The following is a 12622-nucleotide window of genomic DNA, read 5'->3' on the forward strand; positions in this document are numbered from 1 at the left end:
TACTATGACCAACAAAAACAAACTGCACAAAGCCCAAATATGTGCAAAACCAATCACTGTGATGAAATTTTAAAAAAATGATCAGTGAAAAAAGTTTGAAAACTTTATCCATATTTTAGTTTTAGGGGAGTGACCCCAACCAACCCTATAACGGCTGGTACTTTTTCATTATAATAAAGTAAAAACACTAGTTATGACAATCAACATGACAGATACAGGTAAACTTTACTTTGAAATAATTTCACTTTGAAGTGAATTAACGGCATTATTCGCAACATATTTTGGCACTGCAAAATTTTAAAACAACAAAACACTACTTAGCATACCCACGGCAAAACCATGTTCATTTAGAGAATAAAATACTCATCTAAGCTTGCTTTTGTGAGTTATTCTTTAAAACAAAACATTGTTTTTTTATACATGTGGGTGAAATTAAAATATTTTGGCTTGTACATAGTAATATCCCGCTTCTTCCAAAGTCAATTTAGACAGTTCCAAATTCTGCGACTTAAAAGCCAAAATGTTCCTATGATAAATAGCAGCCATGTAGTACATAGCTACTTTTAAAAAATGCATTCATATTCATAGTTATCGATTGAAAAATCAAAATATCAACACTTTACCCCAAAATCAAGTTGTGTACAAAACAATTGGCAGTATTTTTATTGTATCAGCATACATATCATACAGCATAACAGGTTTAGAGATAACAAATGGAAAAAATATCAGATCCAATTTATTGCCAAGAGATTCACAATTTAGGCATTTGTATTTAAAAATGTCATGAGAAAATTCTTGAAACATTCAAACAAATTTTTGCTTGAATAAATAATGTAGAAAAATACTAAGCACAATTCAAACTGTATGTAATTTTAACAAGTTGACTTACTTCAACAGATATAAAAATTTTGTTTGCATTGCATTATGCATCTCATGTTAAATATACATTGAGAATTAAATAGTAACAACAGCATAAAGTTGACTGTAACAAAGTAAAGAACGTTCAGAAATGAATGAAACTTTCATAAAAATTTCAATAAGTAATTCAGTAGCTTTTAAAGTACCATGAGTGAAAATCGAGTTTCATATTAATAAAAGGTTAAAAGGTATAGAATTGCAAGCATTAGACAAGATATGGTTTGATAAAATTAGGGCAATAAATTTGTGGTTCAATTTGAAAATATTAGTGTTTTATTATTTATTTATTTCTCTTTAACAATTATAAAAATTAGTTTTAAGCACTTTTTTTGTTATGAGGGATTTTTTTTAACTATACAAAATAAATAAATAAATAAAATGTAAACAGATTTAATGTCATGAATATGAAAATCTTGAAATAATTAACATTAAAAATATATTCATCAAAAAAAAAAAAAAAAATCTTAATGCAATTTAAGGTCTTAAAAACTAAGAGTTGCATCCAACAAAGACAATTTTAAAATTTAATTAAAGACGTTTTCGTGCTGCTATTAAACTTGTCAGACCTTTTCAAATATCGATGAAATGTTTGTCTTATAAACACTTGTTTTCTTTATCATCATTCATAACACTAAATTGCCAACATTTCAAATCAGAGTATAATCATAATGCATTTATTAAATTGATTTTTTAAAAAAGAAATCCTTTTATTCTAGGGAACAGAGAAAGAAAATCATTTCATTTCATGAAAGCATACAGGTACAATGAAATACAATTGTCATCTGAAGAAAAAGATAAAAATTATTCAAGTGCTTCATACCATTTTTGATATTAATTGAAACTACTAATTTGAGTTAGGCCCAAATTATTTAAAACAAAAAAGTTTATCACAGTAAGATATAAATTAGAAGAAATAAAAGCAAAAAGGTTAAAATGACTACAAAGCAAAATTTAACCATTTATGGCAGTGAAAAATATTTATGGCACATGAGATTCAAGACACAAACTGAGCAGTTCATTTTAAATAAATTGCCAAAACATGCATATAGTTTAGTAGTAAGCACATAATTCATGTTTTACACCCCTTTTTGGCACAGTCTATAAAAATAATCTCAAGGATTTTATTTAGCCACACGCTCTCGTAAATCAAGAACACGTGAATGTTTTCTCATACACACTTGGCAACGAGAAATCTTTCTACGTAAGTCACCTGCCTTCAGGGTTTCAGGACTTGGTACACCAAACGAGTCCGGCCTATTCAAAGTGGCCAACCAGAAGCTTTGAGCAGTTGTGAAGTAGTTACATCTTCCATGTCCATGGCACTCGATGAACGGCAGAGGCCGGAAATCCTCCAGACACGATCCCGGGGATGCAAGTGGTTGTCCGATGCCTTCGGCACCCGAGTCTGTGTTCTGTAAGATAACAAAAGAAGTGCATCAGAAAATCTCACAAGTACATGAACAGAAATGATGAGAGAAGAGTCAATTATTTTTTGCTAAAGTTGTTTTGTCTGGAAGTGACACAACATCATGAAGCACACAATAAACTTATCACATTTTTTTCCAATTTTTGGAAATGACATGCCAACAAATTTTTTGATTCTTGAATTATCCTTAACTTTAGCCTGTGTTGGCTGAAGCTAGGTTAAAAAATACAAAAAAACAACTTTTGGGACCCCTAAACTGAATCAGACATGACTTTCATTAACACACTGGTGTGAAAGTTTTTTTAACCTTAGTATTAGCGCAAAATGTTTTAACATTATCATACTGTTTAAATGATTGCGTACAGTAAAAAATGAATGAAGAAAATATTGCTGCAATTAGTTAATTAATTTTTCACTTAGTTTAAAACATCAAACATAATTGTTTTATTTATTTACTAAAAATCTAGTTTTTTACACAAACTTATGAGCAATATAATGCAGGTTGAAAACTTATATGTACCTTATTGTAATTGTTATGTTTGTGCTTTTTCTTTCTAGAAAAACTGTTGGCCAGTCTTCAAGCAAAATTACAGATTTTGTAATTTTTGGAAAATTTGCGGATACACAAAGTATTTTTCTAAAAATTATGCATATTTAATTTCATTTCCAAACTCTACAACTCTAGTTAAAAGTTTCAACATGTAATAAAACTTTGAAAGTTAACTTACCATTAGGAAACTGTATCCTATCCACAGCCCTTGCCACCCTTCAGGACAATCAGGAATATCAATTGTTTGGCTGTGAACAGCAATTACCTGAAAACAAATGTATCACAGTAAAAAGCATTGCACATAGTGAAGATAAAAATATACATTTATTTTATAAACAGTGTGTTTTTGTATAACACACAACATATAGTGAAGTTCCGTCACCAATGCAGCGAAATATTTACATGCAATATATTGACAGTGTGGTTATCATATCTAGAGACTGCAGTTTTGTATTAGTTGCGGATTCATCAGCCTGGAATAGTGAACAACCGAGTTCAAGGCCGATGTCAATGATGACATCTGCCTTCATGGAAAAGAAGAAATGGGAGATGGACAAGTAGAAAACATATGGATTTTAACTCTTTCTGCCCCGTAGTATCCGTAAACGCCCGAATGCTTTGGCTCCCACAATAGCCCAATGCAGCCCAGAAAATTTCCCACCCCCTTCAGAGCAACCAAGCGTGAGCTCGGGGCGTGGTGCACAAGATTAGGAAGAGACAAGTGACATGAGGGACAATTGAGAAAGGAATGTGTGGAGTTGCTTCGCATTTTCACTTCAACTTGAAATTCTCAGTGGATCTATTCTTGCTTGGAGAAGAAGTCGCATTTTTTCTGCTAATTTTCTAGATTTATGATTATTTTGAAATGGCATATAGGAGGAGAAAGGTATTGACGCAGGAAGAAATTGATGCAATTCTCTTTAATTCTGATTCTGATAACTCAGATATTGATAGTGAGGAATTTGCGGAAAACGATGTCTCGATTGTTTGTCCAGCAGTTGAGGTTGATTCAGAAAGTGAATCAGAAGAGGAAACATCTTTAGTTGAAGAAGATGATGGGGAGTTAACCTGGTGTAGTGCTGGATATAGAGAAAATGACCGCAGAAGTTTTCGGGGAGATCCAGGGCCGAAGCATTCTTTAGAAGTCGGATCTGAAGAAATCAATTATTTTAAATTGTTGTTTACTGATGCAATGATGGAAAACGTTCGTATTAACACGAACAATTACGCTGAATTCACTGCCGACAGAAGGGGAAAACCAGACAACAACTGGAAACCAGTAGAAGACATAAAGGAAATGTGGCCATTTATTTCAGTGTTGCTCATAATGAGTTTAGTCAAAATGAACAAACTTCGAGATTATTGAGCATCAAATCGCATTTTAGGCCATGACTTGATTAAGCAAATTATGCCAAGGAATCGCTTTTTTAAAATTCTCCAATATTTTCATCTTTCGAAATGATCAGAAGAAATTGAGAAAGGAAAAGAAGGTTTTCGTTTTTTTCAAAAACTGGAACCATTGCTTTCAAAATTGAGAAAACATTTTCAGGCTCATTTCAACCCCTATAAAGAAATGTCAATTGATGAAGCACTCATCAAATACAAAGGACAACTGGGAATAGTTCAATACATGCCCCTAAAACCAGCAAAAAGAGGAATTAAAATTTGGATGCTTTGCACTTCTTACCTGGGATATGCGTATAACTTGGAACGGGACAACATATACGGAGGAAAAAATGATGATGTGCCGCGAACGAACAATGGACTGGGATATGATGTAGTGGTCAATTTAAGTACGGCACTGAAAGAGAAGTACCACACCATCTATTTTGATCGTTATTTCACCAGCGTTGATTTGTTTCGGGATTTACTGAAAAAGGGATTGTATGCTTGTGGAACAATTATCAAGAACCATAAAAAAATTCCCATCGAAGCAAAAAAAATTCAATTGGAAGAACAAGGGCAAAGTGCTGTGTTCCAATGTAACGAAGAAACGAAAATGTTCTGCACTATCTGGATGGACAAAAAACAAATGGGTATGCTCTCTACTAATGTTGATTATAACATAAACAAAGTAAAGAGACGTAAGGGAAGTGAGACGAATGAAATTTCATGTCCTGAGCCATTCAAGCTGTACAACTGTTTTATGGGTGGAGTGGATGTTGCAGATCAGAAAAGGAAATATTACACAATTGCTAGAAAATCCATCAAATGGTGGTACTACCTGTTTCGGTTTTTACTGGACACAACTATTGTAAATGCATTTATTATCATGTCTGTGACAAATTTCCCTCCTTCACAACGTCCACTAACACTACGAGATTTTAAAATGAAGTTAATTGAACAACTTGTGAAAGATTTTTCCTCTCGAAAACGAGCTGCAACAGTGACTGAAGGCTTTTATGAACATGACCACAAAAGAGCAAAAATTGAAGGAAGGAAAAGAACATGCATCAAATGTCGTAAAAGCAACAGAAAAACCGAATTAGGCCATCCAGTCCAAAGCTCTTAGGAGTGCGGACTTTGTAAAATTAGCTTATGCAAAAGCTGTTTCTTAATGAATTTAAAAATATAATTTAGTGAATGGCTATGATGATGAAACAATGATGATGTATATCATATCCCTTTAATCTGAGCCATTCCAACTAAACTAGAGAAATTGACAGAAAAAAAGTTATAAGCAGTCCCATCTAACACACGCACGAATACAAACACACACACACACACACAATATATATATATAAAGATATTTCTTAATGTATGGACAATGCTACGGGTAACTGACTTACTTTTATGAAGCAAAGCAATAAGTATTTTGACAAAATATACATTTTTTAATAGAGTTGAGAAAAGAAAGAAACACACACGGAATTAGTTGAAACACATTCTTATATTTCGATTTAGATGTATACAGAAAACCTGACAGTAAGGTTTACCTCCGTGAAAAATACCCCAAATAAATAACTAAAAATACATTTATGCAATAAATGTTAGAATTAAATGAACTTAAACTTTTTAAAATATTTTTTGTGCAATGAAAATTATTTTTGTCTTTTTCCAACATGTTGACAGTGCCTGATTATTAAAAAGGGTTGGGAAGTTTCGAGTTTCTCCACAGTATTTTCGGGAGTAGGGGGGGGGGGGGGGGCTAAAAATTACTGAAAAACTTATTTTAATTTCAATGTCTGCTTTTAAATGCATGCTTGAAGCTGGGGACGGTTCTGTCAAAAAATACTGTCTGGGTGATAGAAAATGCAGTTTTCCATGATTTAGCCCAACTTTTTTACAATGCACTGTTGTAACATTTAATTAATGCACTGAAGTGTCTGGAGAATATGATAAATCCGATTCAACAACTATCCGTTGAATTGCAAGGCATAGATATCTAATGTCGATGAGGAGAAGAGAGACTAAAATTCAATACGAGTTCTGCTGGGCCTCTATTGAAAAATATCTGTAGCTTTAGTGACTTTTGTTTCAATCTTATATAATTAAAAACTGAGCGTATGTATCTATGTATGTCCAAGTTACTTCTCCCAAACGCCAGTAAACTGACCATCAAACCAGATATCGATGGACTCGTAATTTTCCCGTCTTTACGTTTCGCTATTCAACATAATCCTCCGTTAATAATTATCGGAGATATCAATTAAAAACTATTAATTATGCTACTTAGATTTCGACATAAATCCCCTATTTTTTGTAGGCTTTCCTCCATTCAAATTATTATTCAGTGCTCCATCTCAACTTTCCGTAACAATGCTTTTATTAAAATTTGAGGCGTGAAGAAAATCATTGAGAAAAAATATCTGTTGCCATTTTTTCCTCGAATATGAACAAATAAAATTTTGACTTTAGTCTTGAGGCTTTTCCTAAAATTGGAGAATTTAAAATATTTCCTTTTTGGTTATTTTTCCGCAATCTACCGCAAAATTTTACTGATTTTTTTTTTTTTTTTTGTTCAAGCCTGATTGTTGAACACGCGTCACTTGACATAACTTTCATTTTCGAGGTAGACCGTGCAGAGTCGGGCGACACAGCTAGTATATATAGAATTTGTGAAAATTCTCCTAACCCAAAGCGAGGGGAGGGGGAATGGGGAGGTATGAGATTGAGCTTCATTTTACTTCAGAGGTTAATCGGGCCTTGCACGTTCTTCCTTGTTTCCAAATTTTTGAAGTCATTATCCTACTAGGGGTGGAGAGAGACATTGCTCAATATGCCCATATAACGCTGGACATTTACATTTCAAAACATTTCATTGGGAATCCTAACTAGTGGATTTTATTCAGACAAAAAATATATCGTTTATAAATAGTATTTTGACTAACTTTTGTCTCAAGAAAAAAAGTTGACAAAGAATCTAGAGCATGAGGGTTGCTGATTTTTCGAGACTTTCCATAAGAAACGGTCTCTGAAAATGTAGGCAAAAAAAAAGTTTTTGAGTTTGATTGTCATCTTTTTATCAATAGCGGACTTTGGGGGGGGGGGGGGGACATGGGTTCCTCATATTACTTTAACTATTCCATTGAATATTTATCAATCGATTTTTAAATAGCACAAACACAATTCTTTAAACTATTGTTTTAAAAAACGCATAGCATACCCCAGAATAAAGTCACTATTGTTTCCTATAGGAATTTCATTGGAGACAGTGTAAAAGAAGATTATATCGCAATGCAATTTATCATATTATTTTTTTTCTTCCGTAAAATATGTAATTCACATTCGGAAGCCTAGAAACTATTAAAAGAACTTTGTAAAAACTTTGATATGAAACATTGTATGAGGAGTCACTTTTTACTGTTACTCTTCAATGCCCCCACCACAAACGTTTTCTGTATCCACCCCTGCTTTTAATCTTATTATTATTATTTGCGTTTTTCCTTTTTCCTTTATGTCTGACGTAACTCTGTCTTAGACATTTTATGTGTAAGAAAGGCCTTTAAAAAATATTTGTTTTAATATGTTAAATTCTCAATAACCAAAAAAGTAAATTTCATATTTTAAATATAATGCATGCTACTCCTGGTATTAGGGAAACCGCTGCAGGAATTTTCTCTACGTGGAACGGTCGTACGTGGGTTCCATGTGCATTGGCGTCATCAGCTGAAATTTATTGGGGGGGACCATTCTGACTCTGACATTTTCAAGTTGCATTAAGAAAGATTTGTGTATATATATATATATATATATATATATATATATATATATATATATATATATATGTATATATATATATATATATATATATATATATATATCGATTTACATATTACACAATAAGAAAAAAAATACATTTTTTCTAGACTGCACATGGGATACGAATATCCGTGCTATTTTTTTTTTTTTTTTTTTGAAGATCAATTTCGTCCAAGATGTTTTCGTGAACGTAACATAAAGCAACATGATTCAACCGCTTTTGTGTCATAGTCGACCTTAGATACAACTTCACCTTTCTTAGCGCACTGAAGCTTCTTTCAGCTTTACAAGACGAAGGGCGGCACACCAAGAGTAGCCGCACCAAATTTTCAACATTTTGAAACAGTGGACAATTTAATTAACCGTTCTTAATGAATGAAATCATCAAAAACGAAATCCAGCTTTATTGAATCAGCTGCTTTATGGAATCAAAGTTGTTTAGAACAAAATGTGACTCATATAAGCCGCGACAACTGTATAATTAAATTTTTTATAATACATAGTGATAAACCCTGCAGCTCTAACTTCTTGGCACAAGTTGGATTCGAAGGAGTTTAATTTGATGTCTTTTAATTCAAAAATTAAAGTATATAATTCACCGTTATGACATTTACGGTGCTATGAAAAACACAACTACAAAAATAAAATAAGACACAAATAATTAAGCTCTCATGATATCATATTTTAATAATGCAACCTTTTAAAGTATTTTCTTAATTTTTTCAGATTTTTCGTAACAAATGCACCAAAATTTTGCTTTTTTGTTGAATCCTCCATGCACTCAATGCATATGAAACCAAAAAAAAAAAAACAGCAAAAATCATGCCCATGTAAATACAATAATTTTTGATTTCTCAAAGACAGCAGGGAAAGTGCCCCTCCTGATCCTCTTTAAGTGACAGGCCTGCCTTAAGAGGCACACCCCACAGATTGAAAAGTACTGGCCTACACAGAGAACAAACAGCATTTGGTATAATTGAATTCTGATCAGCGGACGATGGAAAATAGATAGAGAAATGAACTGCTTTTTTCTGACACGTGACAATAAGTTTTAAAATGGTTATTTCAATAAAATTTGATCAGTAAAGCAGGTTTATTAATGGATAATTTTCTGTTAAGCTTTAATAAGTAAAAGGAGTATTTTTTATTCCATTAAAATTTATAAAAGATGAAACATTAAAAAAAAAGAGAAAGTTGAACGCATTAGCTCCGATAGGACTCATAATGTCAAAATATTGACTGTAAAGCATACCTGATTAGCAGGCATTCAGGGGCTACTCTATAGGAGGTCACTGTAAACTTTCATAAACTTTCCTTTCCCAGAAAATTTTGTCTGACGAGTCTTCAAATTTCGAGTAGTTTTTTGTGAATTATTGCATTAATAAGATATTCTCATTAGATGTAGTGATGTGGGTAATTAGGAATTTCATCCGGAAAATCGAGAAGTAACCCCATCTGAATAGTATAAAATCGGGGAGCCAGCCCCTGCATGTATTACACTAAACAGAATGGTACTTACCTATCACGACCTTTTGACTTTTTGAAGACGGTTCCGTTGATGTTGATGATGATTCAGTAGTTAAAAATTGCCTCAGGTTCATTTGATGTAGAAGGTTTGCTACATTTTCCCGTTTCAAGCCACCTCTACATAGCCGTAATCGAATATGTAAAAAAAAGTATTTTTACCAAATAGGAGCGCTCTTCAGGTCACCTACTCTCAAGGAGACCAACAGACCACATGAAATTATCTTTATTTTTGTCGGAACGTTTCCCAATAGGAAAGCTCCTTTTATTTCTGTCTTTTTTTTTTTCTGGAGATCTTGCGCTTCTTTTTTCGTTGGTCTGTCGGAAGTGACATCACAGTATCGATCGTTATGCTGGCTTACGATTTGCTTTTGAAATTGCACATTAATTTTTAGACTCCTCCTCTTTTTTTTCTGTAACGTAACGCTTTTTTAGTCAAATTTGAGATGCCGCAAACGCATTTGAGAAACCGCGCTTCGGTAAGGTATTTGAAGCCACGTGTTGAATAATGTCAAACACATGACACGTCTCCTTTCCCTTTCTACCCCAAACATAACCTTTGACCAGCTAAGTGGTCTTCTAAATTTTTGTGCATCCTTTGGCTAGGGTGTTGTTGCCAGCTGCAAAAAAACCGCCAAAGAGGTCTGGTGTCTCATTTTGTTTGGGTAACGTCGGGGTCGCCATAAATTGAATCGAATCGGAGAAACAAACACTGCAAAACTCGAAACAGAAACCTGGAAGCGCCGAGAAACGAGATAAGAAAGAAAGGGGAAGAAACTCAGAACCCCGTCTGACTTCTGTTGACTTAGCACGAGAGTCGTAGGGGGGGGGGAGTTTCAGTATCTCAAAGTTGTCCCGTTGTTTACCCCTATATACTTTCCGACTTTCCATTCACTATAAACATCACCTATTTTGTTTTTTTTTTAGTTAATTTTTTTTTCGATGTTCATTTCGTTTTATTTGATATGAATTAAACATGGTAAATTTTGTATTATGCTACTGTTTAAAGTCTTCAAAGCAAAAATATTTTCCCCAAAATAATGAATTTCATTTTGACAATTATCGAAGGGGTCCGATTTTCAAATATTGAGGGGTCCGGTCCTCAAATATTGGGGGGGTCCGGACCCCTTGGACCCCCCGGGCCGCGACGCCCATGTCCATGTGGAAAGAACACCTGTCACTACTTGATGGGAGGATAAAAAGAGTAGGAATGTATTCACCGGATTAGCAACTCAGCAGTGCACTAAGAGTGGACAAAGGAACAGAGGAAAAGCATAAAACAAGAAACTCGGCCATGTGGCTGGGACCCTAGATGCTTTCAAAATGGTTGCTCTCGGGGCAGAAAGAGTTAAACCTGACTACAGCAGCTGGAGAAGAGAAAGATCATAACTACTCAGCTGTAGTAATCTTTACTAATAATAAAGCTGAAAGTCTCTCTGTCCGGAGGATGTCTGGATGTCTGTAGGATGCCTCTGACGCTCATAGCGCCTAAATCGTTCGGCCGATTCTCATGAAATTTGGCACAAAGTTAGTTTGCAGCATGGAGGTGTGCACCTCGAAGCGATTTTTCGAAAATTCGATGTGGTTCTTTTTCTATTCCAAATATATATATTTTAAGAAAAAAAATATCATAAGATGGACGAGTAAATTATGAAATTATCATAACATGGAACCGTAACATGGGCACAAGCCAATTGGCGAGATACGAAATTATCATAACGTGGAACAGTAAGCTGGGTACAAGCCAACTGGCGAGAAAATTCACCATACATTATTTGTAAATATACAGGCGAACCAAAAGACCTTTTGATTTTTCTATTACGGGCAAAGCCGTGCGGGTATCACTAGTAATGAATATAATCAGAAAGAATTCTTCAGTGCTCGAAAGATGGTAATTAGCTGGCATTGATCTATGCAAATTTTAATTAAAAGAGTTCTTTGATCGGTTTCTTTCTTGCTGATTCTATGATATATAAACCATATTTTTCTTCACTTAAAAATAAACTTGTAAAAGTAAGACTGTTTTTTTTTTTGTTCTAGGAGCAAATTGTTGTTGGAAAGTATTTTCGTGTAAAAAGTCATTTTTCTTGCGATTTTAAACTTTTCTTAATCAATACTCTAAAGTAATGTTAATAAAATCTAATTAAGAACATCAAAATGTTATTATTAAAATTCTTCAAAATGCATGAAAATAAAAAAAGATTAAAAAAATTAACTACAGGTATTAAAATATAGAGATATCTCCCAAAACAGCTTTGATTCAGTAACGGGAAGAAAGTGAAACCAATACCTGTGTTGGTGTTTCGCAAACAGCACAGCGACTAATGTACTTGGCAATGTCTTGGCCAACAATTGGAGTCATCATCATAGACATCGGTTCAGGTGTACTTAACCAATAGCTGAAATCATTCCTTGAAGCTAAATTGCATACGTTGTTTAGGTTGCAGAACATGAATGGCATTGTACTGAACCTCTTCAAGCAACTGCCAGGAGTGCCTACAAAAATAAATATGCAAAAAGCACATTACCAGTCGTTACATAAAAATAGAGCTTGAAATCATTATAGCAAAATTTTCAACTAACAGATACCATCTTTTGCACATTAAATAACAAGCACAGGAGGAAATCGAGATTATAAAGATTTAAAAAACCTTTCATCCAGAGCTTGATGATTTAAATAATCTATTAAACAATAATTATGCTCATTTATGAACTAAAACACTAAAATTAAAATTATTTTTCTTAACAGTAAATATCCATGCTGGGTGATTTTATCCATATGCTTGTGTTATCAAACAATTTATCAATTAGTACAAAATCATTCAGTAATTAATTGGTTGTAACACCTATTTGATTTTAAAACAGAAATTTGACACTTTCAATATGGGGAAATGAAATACACATTTTTAAAGTTTCCTTAAAATCCAAGGGTATTCCTGATGAGTGACATAAAATAACACTTAAAGCAAAATGAAAATACATTGTTTAAAATATCAAATGAT

The 12622-nt window shown here is 33.4% G+C and overlaps 1 protein-coding gene across 1 annotated transcript in view; it reads right to left on the reverse strand.

Moving 5' to 3' along the window:
• Positions 1-625: 625 nt before the first annotated feature.
• LOC129216967 (collagen alpha-2(IV) chain-like) overlaps positions 626-12622 on the reverse strand; it is a 242234-nt gene continuing 230237 nt past the window's right edge. Inside the window, exons 61-63 of the mRNA XM_054851193.1 lie at positions 11911-12116; positions 3073-3159; positions 626-2330 (exon numbers count right to left, since the gene is read on the reverse strand). Coding sequence (XP_054707168.1) covers positions 2040-2330; positions 3073-3159; positions 11911-12116 — 584 coding nt within the window. The 3' untranslated portion in view covers positions 626-2039. The remainder of the gene's footprint in view (positions 2331-3072; positions 3160-11910; positions 12117-12622) is intronic.

Source organism: Uloborus diversus, chromosome 1 (genome assembly GCF_026930045.1).
Source record: "Uloborus diversus isolate 005 chromosome 1, Udiv.v.3.1, whole genome shotgun sequence".
In the NCBI taxonomy this organism is placed as follows: domain Eukaryota; kingdom Metazoa; phylum Arthropoda; class Arachnida; order Araneae; family Uloboridae; genus Uloborus; species Uloborus diversus.